The sequence below is a fragment of the Haliotis rufescens genome, unplaced genomic scaffold, assembly GCF_023055435.1.
Source record: "Haliotis rufescens isolate VD_foot unplaced genomic scaffold, xgHalRufe1.0.p SCAF_11, whole genome shotgun sequence".
NCBI classification, from domain to species: Eukaryota; Metazoa; Mollusca; class Gastropoda; order Lepetellida; family Haliotidae; genus Haliotis; species Haliotis rufescens.
The window spans coordinates 6,999,717-7,018,173 of record NW_025963791.1 but is presented as its reverse complement, the minus strand read 5'-3'; the positions used below and the strand labels follow the sequence as shown (position 1 = coordinate 7,018,173).

The following is an 18,457-nucleotide window of genomic DNA, read 5'->3' as shown; positions in this document are numbered from 1 at the left end:
CATTCAGATAGCATCACATGCTCCCATTCGTTTTATTATCTCATATCTGCCACATCAGTTGGATTACTATCCTAAGTGTAGACAGTGATTTCGATGAAATAAAATCGTTGTTTAAAAAGATGGCTCTGTTTCAAAAGAGGAAACGTGGTTCGTTTAGTGGGAACTATACAGATTCTTAGCGAATACATATATATAGGCGTGTTTAATCACACACCTAACACTGATAAGATTGAAGCTCTTTTATCAATAAAACTAGGAAGAGCACTTTCTGTTTTGTTCTCAACGATATGTTTAACTCTCTTGATGACCATGGGTACAATGTGTGAGGCCCATTTCTGGTGTCCCCCGCTGTGATATTGCTGGACTATTGCTAAAAGCGGCTTAAAATCATACTCACTCACTCAATTTTGTTTATGGAGTTAATTTTTGTTGTATTCTGTTATCAGCAGCAATGGCCGAGCGTTCGAGATAATATTCCATGTTGTATCACAGACATGTTTGTCACCTGCCGGGTTCCAGGACCATTCCAACGGCTGACAGCCCACACCAACAAGTAATGAAGTTTGTTCTGAATATGTTCAGGCTGAAACAGTGCTCGCACCTGTATGAACTAAATGTTTATAGCGTTTGAAGGTTTCTCTATAAATGTCATTACAATTCATGACTGTGCCATTGAACCACACTTATATGTGTATATCAACAGATCATACATAATTCTAACAAAGTATGCACGTGTAATGTATGCAGTTACAATGCATGTGGAGCTGAGAACGAAGACTGTGATCATGCAACATCCAGTATTCGAACATACATGCAGGACCTATCTGAGAAGCAAGGATTATGACTGAAGTTAGTCAAACAATGGATATTAAGTTATCATACACAAGAGCTTGATCGATTCTTATCACATCTCTTCCCAGGTAACGTCAAGGCTTGGGGGATATTCGCATCTGAATGCGTGTAGGTTTCAAATGAGTAGTTAATATTCAAAAACCTGAATCATTGCAACCTTACGGTGATGATACTAGGTGTTCACGAAAAGGGTGACCCTGCCGACAGCACCCGTCGTGAGTGAAGGTTAAGGTCACGATATAGTCGACCCAAGGAAACATCTCACACGACTGCATATATTTCTTGTTGCAGTAGACGACGCCCAGAGATGATACGATTACTTTGCCTTCTTCTCCTTCAAGTGATTGTCATTTCAACTGAGCGTAAGTATATATAAAAAAAATAATTGATGATTCATCATATGATGACAAATAATTCGTATCCTAACCCTTCGGTAAATCACCGCCTCCTTGCTTCAGTGGATAGGGCGTCTTCCCGGTGAGCGGAAGGTAGGTGGTTCGATCCCCGGCCGCGTCATACCAAAAGACGTTAAAAGATGGTACTTGTTGTTTCTCTGCCTGACGCTTGGCATTGCCGGGATCACCTATTGTATATATTGGCTGTTGTACTGACGTATTTTGCACAGAGCCCGACCATAAAAGGTTCTGCTATGTGAGCGGCTGGGCACGTTACCGTCACAACCCTGCGACGTTCAACCCGGAGGACATCGACCCAGACCTGTGCACCCATCTTAGCTTCGCCTTTGCTACACTAGACGACAGTGGGACCCAGCTGAGGGGAAGGGACAAGCGGGATGACCCAGGAATGTAGGTTCATTACAGCAACACGTCAATGCCTCAGGAGGAGTGTGGGGTGGCCTAGTGTTCAAAGTGTTCGATTACTCACATGGGAACAATGTGTGCAGCCCATTCTGGTGTCCCCAAGCGTGATGTTGGTGGAATATTGCAAAAAGCGGCATAAAACCATAATCACTCACACACTCACTCACTCAAAGCCTTAGGAATATCATATTCGTATCTGCGTCACGTAATCAAACAGCGGGAGTGTCAGGTTTGGAGAGATACACACTTACGAATCAATGCAAACGTTGAATGACACCGGGTGTTCGCGAAACGGGTAAAATGGACTTCCGTACCGTCCACATCCGTTGTGAGTGAAAGTCAATGGCTTGGTGATTATGCAGTTTGCCGTTCATCAAATTGTCCCAGACTTAGATTCAATATTTAAGGCTTCCTAAAGGTATGCTACGTCAAGCAAGCTGGAAGGAATTTCCATCTGTTTAATATTAAATTAATATTTGGTCGCCCTTTATTTTTGCAGAAGTAGTTGTTAAACCTAGAGTGTGATAGTTCGGATACATTATTGTGCTGATCGTTTGAACACCCGCTTGTTGTCATATCATATCAACGAACTGGATAGCTAAAATCATCCCGATTGTGCTCGCTCGACTGACTATTCACAAGTTTATTTATCGAATCAGATATCACCGCTTCAATGCCTTAAAGTCTAAAAATCCCACCTTGAAGACGCTTCTCTCACTGGGCGGATATGGGATGGGGTCAAAGCTCTTCAGCATTCTTGTCGCAAACGACAGCAACATCGAAACTTTCGCCAACAACTCTATCACGTTCCTGAGGCAGCGTGGTTTTGACGGCCTTGACATTGACTGGGAGTATCCAGGCGACAAGGGCAGCCCACCCAGTGACAAGCACAGGTTCACGAAGCTAGTGCAGGTTTGATCGCAGATGGAAGAAACACTTATATTTTTTCCTTATCAACGTATATCATAATACAAAGACCATTTCTTTATTCACAAGCGTTAAGTGATTACGGCGGCCATCTTGTTTTTTTCTGGCATCTTTCAGCACCTTTTGTACTTGACTGTATATGTGTTTTCTTTATTATATGTCAACCATTTTAAGAAAGGGTATTTCTTTTTTCACCGACAGTTTGTGCTGCTTTCAGGAGATATTTGATCGTAAATGTGATTGTATATCAACACCTTTAATTGTCAGAGGTCGTCAAAGATGCCAGATTGGAATTGATAGATGTACATTAACATGTATGCAGTTTTTTTAAAACTCTTTTGTTTAATGACCTACTACCAATTAACATACATACACGATGGTGCGGCGTAGAGTAATATTTACACAAAGGTAAAATTGTAGGTACATTATTATGTAGGGTCACTTTTAAAAAAACTACGTTCACGTATTTAAAAGACGTCATATTTGTGAAAGGAACCTCAGGGGAATTTTTTTATGAAGATAGATTGAATACATGTGAAGTGAAAACTCATTAATCCGTTCGGGGCTGTTTATAATTTTAAGGATTAATAACTTTCGGGATAGAGAAGTGCGGAGTAATTTCCCTGTAAATATATATAGACGTTTCCAACGAGACTAACGGATTAACGTGGTTTCACCTCATTAACCAATTCAGTAATGGACATGGATCATCGTTGGTTATAAGTACAGGGATGAGCTTGGAGACAGATGGTTGATATATCTGCACAGGTTGTGTATTCGGCTTTTCACCATGAGGCCAGCCAGACAGGCAACCCTCGACTTCTTTTGACTGCGGCCCTGGCACCGTCGCCTCACAGAGTTGGGAAGTCCTACGAAGCCCTTGAGCTGGCCAGGTAAATGTCAAAACAAGATGGAAAATGTCCACCTCATTGTTTATTTCTTTGTTGTTAACCCCGCACTATGCAATATTCTAGCTATCTGATGGCGGTCTCTAAATAATCAGGACAAGACAATTCAGTGATTGATATAATGAGCATCGATCTACGCAATTGGGACACGATGTCATGCATCAACAAAGTCAATGAGCCTGATCACCCGATCCCGGTAGTAGCCTCTTACAAGCATGGGTTGCCAAGAGCAATTCTAACACGGAACTTCACGGCTTAATGAGCACGGCTGCTTAACATATGATAAATACATGGCCACAGGATTGCTAGTTTTCTGAAAGTAATACATAATGGACTCGTGATAGTACCGCATGGGAACATAAAGGAACAGTTGCGATGACAATCATGGAGGAAAAGGCGAGTCCAATTGTTTTCGCAACTGTTCCGTTTTATCCTTGGAAAGTGTTGTCTCACCTCCTCTCTATCTCCCAGTCAGCAAAGTCCCAAGTGTACAAATTTGATAACATTATGACAATACAAGTATATACTTACTACACGTGAGCAAAATGAATAACATCCAAAAGATCAGAGAATTTAGCGGTGCTTGGTTATTGTGACCAATTATTGTCTCAACAGGTGTTTTTAAGAACGTCAGTCTTGTTTAATTAACAAGACAAGACTAGGGATGTGGCCAAGAAGTTTTACCTAAGCTTCAGGTACATCTGGGATCTTATATCCTTCAATAATGATCAAATAACCAATTCCCTTCCACCGATGTACTCACGAGAACCCGCCTCATCTGTTTCATATTTAGATCTGTGCTTAAAAATTCAGAGTGACAAAAGACTATCCACAAGACTGTATGACAAGAGGAGTGACTTGGGTTGAAACTGATTGTTCTCTGGCGTTGATGTTTTATATTCAATTTTCCAAAGGTCAACTTTCCTTTTATGTCGAGAAATATTCCAACTACTACAACCTTTGGTGTCTACATCTCACAACGTTTGAGGTACAATCGAGCATGCTCTTTCTACGAAAATTTCAAAGAGTGTCATGACTCAAAAGTTGTTTGATCAGGGTTACATAATTCCTGGTGTTAGTAAATCTTTTAGAATGTTTTATGGTAGATATGTGGAGGGTATTTACAAATATAACACATCAGTGTCCAAAATGATGTTTTCACAAATTCCTATTTCGCTCCATATGTTCCCGTGTTTTTAGGTGGATAATTGACTTACCTTCGCATGTGTTTGTGACGGGTGCCACCGGTAGGACAGAATGTGCTCACCTTTTCGCGAACCCCTGGTATCATTACTATTTGATAGTGATTCATAAACACATGCTTATGATTATTGGTTTATTATGGAATGGGTTTTGTCGTTTTCATTTAATGTGTGTATGAAACTCTCAGATGGTAGTGTCCACTGCTTCTTCGCTGAAAGAAGGACCCAAACACAATTGTTTCTGAACATCCGGCAAGTCTAGTGAACGATTTTTGTTGTTGTAAAATCGGAGGTCAAAATATGTTATGGAACAGATTTGGCGTTGTTTCTTTCTAAAAAGATTCCTCGCCTGTGTTCTAGTTCCCTGGACCTCATCAACCTGATGACCTATGCCCTACATGGACTGTGGAACAAGCCGTTAGTAACCGGTCACCACGCAGCCCTGTACGGCACCACGACTGACCCAAGCTTAAACATTGTGAGTAATGCATATATCTGATATCTTATATATGAAGACGATATCTATTTAAGACTTAACACGAGGAAGAGATATGGTTCTTAAGTCTGACATTGTACCACTTTGACACATTCTAAGGTCTTATGTTGAAAATGATTTTTTTTAGTGTATGCCTTTCAAACTTAAACTTGATTAATTTGGGCTACAGATATCTACTATATTGTATGTGTTCATTTCTTCTAAAAAATGATTACTTTGTTTGCCGATGCATCCTTTGTATCCAAGCTGCACCAACACTGTGATCACCTTGCAACATTGATTTACTATTTCTTATTAAGGACGCTTTGGTGAATTACTGGGCCAATATGGGAATACCAAAACACAAGATTCTTATCGGCGTGCCATTCTATGGAAGAACCTTCTCTCTGAATGATACCACTGTGCATGGAGTAGGGGCACCTGCATATGGCTCGGGGACTGCTGGGAATCTAACACACAGTCAAGGAACCCTGGCCTACTACGAGGTAATATTATATATTATCATGGCCCCATCCTCGATTATCCAGTGTAATTATTTGTCTGTGATCGTCAGTTTCCCCAAAGTTGTAAACGTCTTGCACCTGCATCATTTCGGGACTTCCTACATAATCAAGCTGGCACGACGTGATATAACTAAAATACTGTTCAAAGTGACGTGAAACCCAACTCACTCACTCACTCGTGGAGGGGACTGGGGCAGTCTCATTAAAATCAGATCTTAGTTCTCGCCGCCGCTTGTTTAGCGGTAGCGAGAACTAAGATCTGATTTTAATGAGATTGGGACTGGGGTGGCCCAGTAACGTGAGGAAAGCATTTTCGCTTTACAGAGTTACGTCCCCTAGTAGAACTCACTCGCTCACTCCAGTGTGTTAATTCTCTGGATTTATTATGAATAAATACAGAAGTGATGCCACCAGCTCCACCTCTGTTATCAATAACTCAGCACGTAATTTCTCTCATAATTTCATGAGCCAATTCAACAACCAATCATCATGCCTTGTCTGGGCGTATATACATCTTCATTCAAATTCAAGGCAGCTGTCCACGTGAGCTCTCGAAAAATTAAATTGAGTCAGAAGACTGGAATAAATGAACTTTTAGCTGGAAAAGATGTTTCTTTTCGAATATTAACAGAGGAGGCTAACAATAAGTCCCAGCAAATTTGATTCCACTTGTTAAAAACTCACTTTCCGGGTCTTCTTACTCTAATGTTATGCCAAAATAAATACCTATCTTGAAGTAAAGGATTATCCTAACTACAGAAGCGACAATGTTAAACATGTTTCAACTAATTCAGTAAATGGGCTATCCTGTCACTGGATTTTCTATCTGGCTCAGGGGCGGTCGGGTAGCCTAGTGGTTAAAGCTTTCGCTCGTCACGCCGAAGACCCGGGATCGATTCCCGACATGGGTACCATGTGTGAAGCCCATTTCTGGTGTCCCCCGCCGTGATATTGCTGGAATATTGCTAAAAGCGGTGTAAACTATACTCACTCACTCTATCTGGTCCTTCACTTGATTGTCTGGTTTGTTCACAGGCCGCCGTCGCATGGCAGGTCTGCTGTTGTGCGCCGTCAGGCAACAAACAAATACTTTCTTTGGATACAAATTGTATGAGTGGCGGTGCTACCGGTAGTGCAGGATATGCTTACCCTATCGTGAACACCTGGTGTCAACAGTCAATTTCAGTCATCCATTCATTTAATTTTCACCGCCAGTTTGCATTAAACTTTCGATGGATAGTCGAGACTGCTTCTTCTCTGGCGTTGACTGCCACGGTCAATTTAAAACGTGTAGATCAAGACTGGTAATGGCAAAGCATGAAACGAATTCTCCCTTTAAAACTAACTTAATCATAAGCAAGATGCAAGACACTTTTCATAAACTTAACTGAAAATTCCCATGATACAATTTCATGTGAAAGTCTGGCTAAGAGAGATGGCGTCAGGTCATCTACCATATTCGTGTTCATAGATATGCCAGCTTTTGAATACTGGCGCCACCAGCTACATCAGCAGCAACCAGTCCGTGCCCTACATGGTACACGGGGAGACATGGGTCGGATACGATGACGAGAAGAGTCTTCAGAAGAAGGTACTGAAGACTGCATCACGGTGCCTGGCTTTGTCCCCGTGTAGACTCCGGGTTGGAATAGGTCGCCATTAACCTATGCTTATCTAACGAGATGACTAAATGGATTGGTTGGTCAGAATTAAGTGACTTAGTTGTTTGACTGCTCATATCAATCACTGATCTCGGAATGGGGATCGGGTGGACAGGCTTCAGTGACTTAGTGGATTGCATGGCATCTTTCCCTGACGCTGCCCATATCAATCACTGGCCCTGTCTGGTCCTGAGTCGCTTAGCTTCAGGCCGTCGTCAAACAGCTGGAATATTGCTGAGTTCAAACAACCAAATCCACTGACGCATGTAAGAAAAAGACAATCGTCAGGGCATGTCACACGTCTTTTACATAAACTTCAATCATTATTTAAATATACATCAATCTTCAAGGTCAGTGTTCAGCATCTGCGCATCAACAGGGCCGTAAAGGAAAGGCGGCCTATATAGGAAGCTGTCTCAGCTAAGACAAATCTTAGCGACTTACGACAAAAATTACGACTGCCATTAGAGCTATTCTTGAAACTGTCTTAAACCTATTGTAGCCGTGTAGCTAAGACAGGTTTCGACAGGTCTGATCCTGTCTTAATTTTTGTCTTAAACTTAAGATAACTTAGCGCTAAGACAGCTTTGAGTATAGGCTTAGCTAGGACGTTTTTCGCTACACCTTTACGCCAATCTTTGCGCTAAGACAGCTTTGTGAATAGGCCGCCAGGAGTTTAGTGTATACCGATTCCTTCTCTTCAGGTTAAGTACGTAATAAACAATGGTTATGGTGGCATCATGGTCTGGGCCCTGGATCTGGACGACTTCGGAGGTATCTGTGGCAAGACCTACCCGCTCATTCATGCCATCAAAGATGCATTCAGCATCATTGTGGGCAAAAGGTAACTTGGTTAAACTTGGTGAAAACACATATTCAGTAATGCCAAATGCCATGGGTCTGATTGTGTTAATTGAACAATTAATGGTCAAACCAGCATACATTCAATAAACCAATAAATATCAACAAAACTATGATACACTCTCAAGAATACCCTCACCCATCTCATAACAATGAGATCGTTTACTGTGACATGATACCTGCGTGAGATCTGAGAACATGTCATTAGAAGGTCACATCGGGTGAACATTCTATTCAGCAAATCAGCTAGGTACGAGTGAGGGAAGCATTCAAACCAGTTTATCTCATTTCTGTATCTCTAAAACGAACAAAAGTTCGACAAGTTCCGAATGTAGCTAAATAAGGCCGCGCCATTATACTGTTGAGGATATTTCAAATACCCTAACGTTTCTCAGCGCCATGGCATCTACACCTAAATGGGGTTACCATCGAGATTTCCGAATCGAGGTGGTAAACAAATAAAGTCCTATCGTATTAGAAAGCTGACATCTGATTGGCTGAAGAACCCACTCATCCTTCCTTTAGATTTGGCTGTTTGATCAGGGTTTACCTAACGCGACCTTTTATGGAGGTCTCCTCAGACCTCAGTAAGGATAAGAATTTATGGATAAACAACTTCTTTATTACAATTAAGAGCGACGTTTCGGTGTAGGTTCAAGCAAGGTGTTAGAACCTACACCGAAACGTCGCTCTTAATTGTAATAAAGAAGTTGTTCATCCATAAATTCTTATCCTTACTTAGTACTACAACTTCTAAATGCCTATCAAAGAAGTTCCTCATAGCTTCTCACAGAGAGTTGTCATACCGGAATAATAGATCTCCCACTTACCTCACGAATGTCAGAGATCTATATCAAATGTGTTATAATGATCATTGTGTGGCTGTCGGCTTTCATTTTAATTTTTACATTGAACAAAGATGCGTTCACATGGTACCAGAAACTGAGTACGTTACAATCATGGAAGACTTTGGATTTTGGTTTTACTTGTAGTTTTGAGCTGATACGTATTTGTCTGATAGTTAAAAGGATGTGCAAAGATAAATAACAGGTGTGCCCTTTGTTGTGTTCCAGACAACTGACAGACTACAACACAGTGATTCCCCAGGGTAATGCTGTATCTCCCACTCAGAACTTCAATGAAGGCTCTTCTGGAAGTAAGTGTCCACAGATTTATCCTAATTACTCTAGAACCGACTGTAGGGGATCACTTACATGGCAATCAAAGAATTGGAGAGTTCCAAAGATACTTCTGTATATGATTTGGATAAGTACACGTATGATTAAACTAAAATGAGACTGAATTACCAGCACTGGCTGATGATCAACTCCACTCCAAAGATATTGTAGGTTGTACAAACCATGATTCATTATTATTAGTAACAATATTGCTTCTTCCCCAGTTCCCAAGGGGATAGCATAGATACGGAGTGTGATCGGTTTCCATCATTCATGACAACTTGTAAAGTTCATGGCAGTAAGTGCATCATAGCTAGTTAACTCTTAAAATGTAATTTCTGTACTTCCCTCTCTTGTTACACATCTTTGGTCATGTGGTCTCTGATGAGAGTGAGTGAGTGAGTATGCTTTTACGCCGCTTTAAGCAATATTGCAATATTCCAGCAATATCACGGCGGGGGACACCAGAAATGGGCTTCACACATTGTACCCATGTCGGGAATCGAACCCGGGTCTTCGGCGTGACGAGCGAACGCTTTAACCACTAGGCTACCCCTCTCTGATGAGAAAACTCACACACTTACTTTCTCTTATTGCAGATTCTGAATCCCATGCTAACAAGGCATACATCTTCTACCCTCTCCATTGCAGACTTTGTGTCCAACTTCTGTGCTGACAAGACAGATGGACTTTACCCCGACGCCTCCTCCTGTCAATACTATTACACCTGTACATTCGGCCAGACCATCAGAGAGCCGTGTCCCTATGGTACCGTGTTCCACAGTGCCATACATGTCTGTGACTTCCCACACCCTGATGGCGGATGCAACTAGTCAGTGTCAGTGTCAGAGCTATGGCAGTGTCACACCTGTCTTCAGAAATATATTTTCCTTCTGCTGGGGTTGATCCTTGATTTTAAGTTTTAAGGTGAATAATGTTTTTGGCTGTAAATTAAAATCAAAGTCCTACACTTGGATAGTCATACATGTCTGTGACTGCCCACGGAGCGATAGCTGATGTAGCTAGAGACCTGTGAAGATCCGGGATAGAATATGTCTTCAGCAACCCATGCTTGCAGTAAAAAGCTACTCAATTGTTGCAAGAGGTAACTAACAGGATCGAATGGTAGGGCTTGCTGACTTGGTTGGTGTATGTCATCGTATCCCAATTGCATAGATTGATGCTCATGATGTCAATCACTGGACTGTCTGGGCCAGACTCGATTATTTACAGACTGCCGTCAAATAGCTGGAATATTGCAGAGTGTGACGTTAAACAACAAGAACAACAACAAAATGCAGCCAGATGCAGTGAGGGGCAAATAAAGACTGTCACAGAGTTCTTACACATCATTTTGAAACCAGGCAGGGTGACATCATAATTGTTTAGAAGGATGAACCTGTCCTAAATTTGCAAAAATAAAAATCACAAAAACAATCACTGTCTATGACTGACAAATGCCTATTCAGAATGAACATACATGTACCTTGTCTATTATTGAATTTTAGAAAATGTTAAAAGTAAAAAGATACTTTTACTAAAAACTATGTAAAATCAACACTTAAACATTTAATTTGCCTTTGCGTCTTTTCAGTGACTAAAATACATTGTAACGGTAATCACAAGAAGAATCAATAGGGCCATGACTATTCTGATAACACAGAAATTGTAATAAATGACTTCAGTGTAAACCAAGCAACTGTAACACACAACATCTCATCAATCGAAGAAACTACAACAGAACACAGGAAATGAAATATTTGCAAGTAGCATACATTTATTTATAACAATAAAATACTATGACAGGAAACATTATTATTGCACGTACATTTGTAGCAACATAAATGACCATCCTGCTGATGAGATATAACATACAATAATTTCACAATTAACATAATGGATACTTTCTCCATTATTACACAATTTTTGACATTTTTGTTCATAAAAGGAAGAAATGTTACACTCACAAATATTTCTGCCTAAAACATTCTTAAGCATGTTAACGTTAGTAGAAATTTAGAAAGTAGGATATTTCATTAATGCTGTGGAGCTAAAATGATAAACAGATAATAGTCTTTAAAGTGAATTCTTGATAAGAATGTTACCGCGGGTATGTGGACATTAGGGTTAGGGTTAGGGCTAGCATCAGGGTCAGGGTCAGGGTCATCTTGTGGCCGAGGTCAGGATCAAGGTTGGGGTTAGAATTAGGTATCAGAATAGGGTCAGGGATAGGGAGAGGGACAAGCTTATGTCAGGGTTGATTCAGGGTTGATTCAGGGTAGGGTCAGGTTAGGATCAAGGTTGGGTCAGGGTCAGAGTTATCATTTGGTCAGTGTTAGGTAAGGGTTATAGTTAGGACAAGGTCAGGTCAAGGTCAGACTAACCCTAACCCTAAATCTAACATAAGTTGCAAGGTGAGATTTCCCCAATATCTGGATAATATGTCAGAGAATGTCATGTGACAAGGCCAGCCAATCACTGTCTTCCTGCCATGATGGCTCTGTACATCGTCATCATCCCATCTGTTTTTTCGTTCAGGTGTGCTATGACATGTTGATCACTTTTGAAACCTCAATTAAGACATCAGACAGCTCGTTTTCTAGGTTCAGAATGTCTCCTGTGAAGAACATAAACACAGAATCAGCAAGCAAACATAAACACAGAATCAGTAAGCAAACATTACACTTCTTAAGCATTCACTGGAGCGGTTGGGTAGCCTCGTGGTTAAAGCCTTCGCTCGTCACGCCGAAAACCCGGGTTTGATTCCCGATATGGGTACAATGTGTGAAGCCCATTTCTGGAATATTGCTGAAAGCGGCCTAAAACCATACTCACTCACTTATGCATTCACTGCAAACTTGTGTTAGTGTTACATGTCTGATTGCACTGTTAACATGAATATCTGTCGGCTTGGATCTTGAAGCTAGCACACAGTGTATGTGCTACACATTCAATCCATGCTTGCCGTAAAAGGCGACTATTGGGAAAGGGTGGTCTGGCTCGCTGACTTGGCTCATGCATGATCCATGCTAATGATGTCAGTCACTGGATTGTCTGGTCCAGACTCATTTATTCACAGACTACCATCACATAGCTGGAATATTGCTGAGTGTGGCATTAAACTACAAAGAAACAAACAAAACATAAGTGTCATTTGTAGACAGACTGTAGACTTCATGATTTTAGGAAATCTGACTTTCCACAATGTGTTCATAAAATCCTTGTAATATCGTCCTCCATTATCTCCCTTACATTATTCAGGAAATAGTGTACGCAAAGTAACCAGATGAAGCTTTCATAAAATCATTAACTAATCTCCAACAGCAAACACAACGAGCAACCTGTGCATCGGGTATACAGGACTGAAGTTTGGTTAACACTGATGAAATATTTGAATACTTTACATAATGTTAAGCTGGCTATGCGTGTAGCAAGAGAAAATAGCCAGACAAAACTACCAGCATGAATAGCCTACCAGCCTGACTACTGTACGGAATAGTCATACATATAAAAGCTTGAAATTCTTTTAAATTTTTAAGTTGTGGACTAGGGCTGCAACGAATACACTATGAGGCGAATGTGATTTGTATCAACATATATAGGGTAACGAATACGAATATTAATTCAGGAATACAATAACAAGTCAGCAGCTGATGTTTTATTTGTTATATTCAGTGAAGCAACAACAACATAAATTATTTGACATGGTTTGTTAATTATTAATATATTCTACATTTATATACTGCACTTATCCAGATACTAGTATATGCTCAAATGTGACAATGACCAGTGACCACACTACTGTCAAATTAAATAGTATAAGAGTGTTGTCTTTTGAAGAAATCTATGCTTATAATGTGTTCTTATGGGAATTTTTATGTAAATGCACATGCTTGCATATTCATAAATATTCGATTCTAGTGGCCATGAATAACGAATCCAATTCATGAATGGATACGTTTCGATTCACCAAATACGTGAGTGAATCATAACAGCCCTATTGTGGACATATATACTGTATACTGAGTGAGTTGGGTTCCACACAGTTTGTAAAGTATTTCAATCAAATAAATGCATGTTAGCTAAACATGGAAGGAAGACTTTTACCACTTTGCTGATACACACAATATTTGGTATGCTACGACACTGTAGCTCACCTGAATATGTAGTCAACAGCACAAAATGTCAACAAAGAGAGCCACATAACAAAAGCTGTTGTCAGCATTGCTATTACAATGATTTCCACATGCATACGGAGGACTAAAAGTAACATTATAATCTACATGCCAAAGCAAGGCTCCTTATTTTCAAGAAAGTTTACAGAGCAAAAAAACCAGCATGGTAATAACAAGATAAAAATTTCAACAATTTCCGACAATTAACGAAACAAATACCAAATTTCGTAATGGCAATAGACACAATTTTCAATAGGGCGTCCCTGGTTCCAGTCTCATTAAAATCAGATCTTAGTTCTCGCTGGAGCTAACCAAAGATCTGAGGACATCCCATTACAGGTCACGTCAGAAAGACATTTCGCGAACTTCGACCAATCACAGAAATGACTAACAAGAAGTCGACATCAGCCAATTAGAAAGCAGCTTTCTTGAGCTTTACGGCACTCGTTTCAACCTGGCGATTTCCATTTCAGACTACGCTTGAAAAATAATGTTTACACAGTTCTCAATTAAAATTTTGAAAACTGAACAAACGAACATTCCGGAATGTCTGATATATGGTTGTGATTGGACATTCCTCTATAAATCTTCAATTAGTTAGGTGAGGAATATCAGTGTGATTGTGTCTGTAGGTATTCATGGGTGCTGGAGGAACATTGTGTTTACTCTCATGAAGTATTGACAACACAAGATTAACCAAATATTCTATTTCTTCAAATCATCATTCTTGATAAAACCGCAAGACACAGTTGTATTTTCTCTGTACATTCTCACAACCTTGGCAATAATACCAATTGTTACAAAAGTATCAAGTTGCTGTAATGTTGTCATACTGAACCTTGTACAATGAATGTGATGCCATCGGATCATATTGGATGCAATCTGATCATATTGGTTGAAAAACAGAGTTAAATGGGATTCGAAGCCTGGAAATCTTTTTGATAGCTTATGAGTCTATATAGTTTTATAAATCAAAATTTGAAAAACATTCCATTTGGCTTGCCGAAATGGATACCACGTTAATTAGAATCAATATTTATCAGACCAAATTTGACTTTGTTTGGCTTTTTTTGCATTCCTGAATGTCATCAGAACATTCACTTCTGAAAATAACTGATAACTTTTGTATTTTACTCTGAAGATGAACATTATGTGATTTCAAATTTGGAGGTTTTATTAAATATTTGATACATAGTATTGTTACCATTGGAAATGAATTTTGGGGTATCAAATACTCAATCAAACCAACAAATCTGAAAACACAAGTGCATTTTCAGATTTGAAAAGTGTTATTTATGTTGACTTACAACTACACAAAATGCCATGTAAATATTCGTAAACCAGACGCCAGCGTTAAACCTTGACTTACAAAACTGGGGGTCCTGGTGACCTCCAATAATTTATGTCAAGGATCCTTACAAGACAGATGGGGGTTCGGTATAGTAATGAAATGGTGTAAAGTACTGTACTGCAAGATTTGATAATTACTTTAATTACCATTTTATTTCTTGTCAAGAATTTGATACAATTAATATTATCTTGCATCCCTCATGACACAAAATATATTTTTTCTGCATCCATTATGCATACAAGATGCACATTTCTGCATCATGTAAAACCCTGGGACATACAAGTCATTATTTTACTGTCACAGTCATGTCCCCAGAACTTAATCAAACCTCTAATATACAACTTAAGAAGCAATTAAGATGCCATTTCCAAATAAAACAGCTGAGTAAACATTCCACAGTTGTTTTCCAGAATGAAAAAAACATATTTAGAAGTAAAACTATTTAAATCACCAAATAGGACCCAAAGGTTACCCTCGTCTTGTTCATGCCTGTTAGCAATGGCTGTTTAAATTGTGTATATATTAAGCCCCGACAGATAATGTAAATGTCTCTCATCGATATGGCCGACGTATATTGTTGACGATGCAGTAGGAGTATATCCAGCACAATGCACTGGAAAAAACTTATCTGAAGTCTCAGAATAGAGTCTCATAACTCAGGGGGATTTGTAGACTAAACCACACATATAACTCACTTATCATTTCAATCATCAGTGAGTTTGTGAAGTTAAGCGTTTATTTTGTCATGGCACAGCGAAGTTAACCTACTGTGTTGTGAATATTGTTGTATACTATCTGTAGATTTGATGTGTCTCGTTGTGCATTTGAAACCGCACACAGTTTCCTATTAGATGGAAGATAGCATGCTCCGCAAGCCAAAACACAATAGAGTCATCTCCTGAATAGAACTTGTTTAGATGGGTCGTTAATGAAGTTAAATGAAAGATGAATCAGATCAAGGGTAATGGATCCTGATAATTCATGTGTGAAATAGGACCAAACAAAATATTTTAAACGAATTTAAGTTCAGCTGTTCCTGTTGGTTTTGATATAGACTTCACCAATTATTTGAAGTAAGCTCTCAATGGTTCAATGGTTCCAGCTGGTTTGATATATTCTGATCAAAGTATTCTAGGGAGGACTTTTAAAGTTAATTAATCACTGGCTCCTTTAGGTTTGATGTATATACTGCTCAAATTATTCAAAAAAGGATTTAAACATTAACGTTCAATATATCCTTTAGGTTTGATATATACTGCTCTTATTATTCAAGGGAGATTTTTTTCATGTTAACATTCAATCACTCCTTTTGGTTTGATATATACTTCTCAAATGATTCTAGGGAACATTTTGAACATCAACATACATTTGTTCCTGTTGGTTTGATATATACTTCTCAAATGATTCTAGGGAACATTTTGAACATCAACATTCATTTGTTTCTTTTGGTTTGATATATACTTCTCAAATGATTCTAGGGAACATTTTGAACATCAACATTCATTTGTTCCTGTTGGTTTGATATATACTTCTCAAATGATTCTAGGGAACATTTTGAACATCAACATTCATTTGTTTCTTTTGGTTTGATATATACTTCTCAAATGATTCGAGGGAACATTTTGAACATCAACATTCATTTGTTCCTGTTGGTTTGATATATACTTCTCAAATGATTCGAGGGAACATTCTGAACATCAACATTCCTTTGTTCAGTTTGATTTGATACTGAGCAAATAATTGAGCAGGAACATTACTCATGGCCCCATGTATGAATTAGGTTAAAAATAACTGAAAATGTAACATTTTCCTTAAGGTCAATTGTGTGAAATACTAATGAGTTAACGTTTCATTGAGGTGTTGGTGCAGATGAACATCCCATGCTACATACTCACTTAAGTGAGTGAGTGAGTGAGTCGGGTTTAACATCGCTTTTAACATTATTCCAGGTATATCATGGTGTGTCAGCATAATGTGGGAGGGAAGCCTGAACTGATGCAGGTCTCAGAAGTTTACCACTTCAGTGAAACCCATGAGCACGGGTATGGTCCTGACAAACCTAGAAACATAATCACAGGGCGAACCGGGATTCAAACTCACAATCCTAGGTTTCTGGCATGTGCAAGGGATGCAACTCTGCACAGCGAATCGCGGTGCCTTAGATGACTGGGCCACCTGTGCCCCCACTCACTTACGCCAAGCATAGTTGCCTTTTATGGCAAGAATCGGTTGCTGAAGACCTTTTCTACCATAGATCTTCATGGGTAAATTTTCTGTCTTGAGGTAATTGGGGACAACAAAAGAATTGGAGGCAGGTGTTTGGTACTGAAGCGGGCATAGATGAAAATCTGACAACTACAGCACAACACGGATATAACGAACTACTAGGGACCAGAGAAATCAGTTCGTTATATCCATTTTTTGCTCGGAAATGTCCGCCATCTTGGATAAGACAAAACACAATACACACGTAACTGCAGCATTAATTGTATTAGCAGTGATCATTCAGTTGATATCAATTTACAACATACATTTAATAACATTAAATTCATAACATTTTCTGAAGATTGTTATCAATTACATGTACAAAATTTAAACATATTCATCATTTTTCAATTTACATACGAGATGTGTAGTCTTGATTTTACTTTGGCCTCGTTTCGCTGACTGCATTCTTGAAACGGCATCGTTCAGATCCGCCAAACTATCAAAAGAGGTCATGTCTGTTGCTTTTTGCGTATTCAAGAAGAGCTTTAGTGTTTCAAGCGCCTTATTTGCATCGGCAAAGGAGGGTGGGGCTGGTTCCACGAAATCAATCCCATCTTGCATTTCCTCATCATCAGAATCCATTCGACTAGTGCCATCGCGCTTGTCAACAATTGACTGGATAATGTCGTCATCGCTCGGACGTTCGGCAACAAGAATATCTCGGTCGGCGTCTATGAATTCTTGGAGTGTCACTTCGGATGGAATGTCTGTGACATTCTTTAATTCGGCTCATACATCCCGGAGGTCTGATAAGGGAATGTCATCCGATTCACTGTCGGATTCAGCTACACCATCCGTCAAAACAAAGCCACCTTTCCAGAAACAGTTCTTTATCGATGTTGCATTAACCTGCCGCCACGCTCGATGTACCATCTCGATTGCATTCAGGATGCTTATCGTGTGATCTTGTTTCTTCTCAAAACAAGATATCATGCTCGTCATCATCTGTCGCTTGTAATGTTGCTTCAGATTAGCGATAATCCCCTGGTCCCCTGATGTTGTGTTTGGTGGTAGAAACACAAGTTTAATGTTTGTCAGATTGGAAACAGCAGGGTGCGCGGGGCAATTGTAGAGAGTTCGTTATATACGTAAATTTTATATGATATTATATAGGAGATAAATCGGGGATTTTTAAACAGTTCGTTGTATCCGTTTGTTCGCTATATCCGTGTTCGTTATATCCGTGTTCTACTGTAATGCATTCTGCCTTGACATAAATGTTATAGAAACTACCAAGTGAAGTTGGCTGAACTA

General features: G+C 39.5%; 2 protein-coding genes across 4 annotated transcripts in view; one reads left to right on the top strand and one right to left on the bottom strand.

Annotated features, from left to right (window-relative positions):
- Positions 1-294: 294 nt before the first annotated feature.
- LOC124134271 (chitotriosidase-1-like) lies at positions 295-10,794 on the top strand. 3 transcript variants are annotated; one of them, XM_048392895.1, is made up of 11 exons: positions 296-553; positions 1,147-1,214; positions 1,478-1,658; positions 2,333-2,585; positions 3,369-3,493; positions 5,071-5,188; positions 5,506-5,691; positions 7,181-7,300; positions 8,075-8,214; positions 9,305-9,387; positions 10,061-10,792. In XM_048392895.1, exons 1-11 carry the CDS (start codon positions 414-416, stop codon positions 10,240-10,242), a joined length of 1,596 nt encoding a protein of 531 aa, XP_048248852.1. In that variant the 5' UTR covers positions 296-413; the 3' UTR covers positions 10,243-10,792. The 3 variants fall into 3 exon arrangements, with proteins under 3 accessions (XP_048248853.1, XP_048248852.1, XP_048248851.1); XM_048392894.1 differs by having other exon boundaries at positions 297-553; positions 1,144-1,214; positions 10,061-10,791; XM_048392896.1 differs by lacking the exon at positions 7,181-7,300 and having other exon boundaries at positions 295-553; positions 1,144-1,214; positions 10,061-10,794.
- A 367-nt stretch (positions 10,795-11,161) lies between these two features.
- The window catches only part of LOC125377966 (ragulator complex protein LAMTOR3-B-like), a 77,093-nt gene continuing 69,797 nt past the window's right edge, over positions 11,162-18,457 (bottom strand). The window contains exon 6 of the mRNA XM_048392154.1: positions 11,162-12,026. Within this exon, the coding sequence (XP_048248111.1) occupies positions 11,953-12,026 (74 nt within the window). The 3' untranslated portion in view covers positions 11,162-11,952. The remainder of the gene's footprint in view (positions 12,027-18,457) is intronic.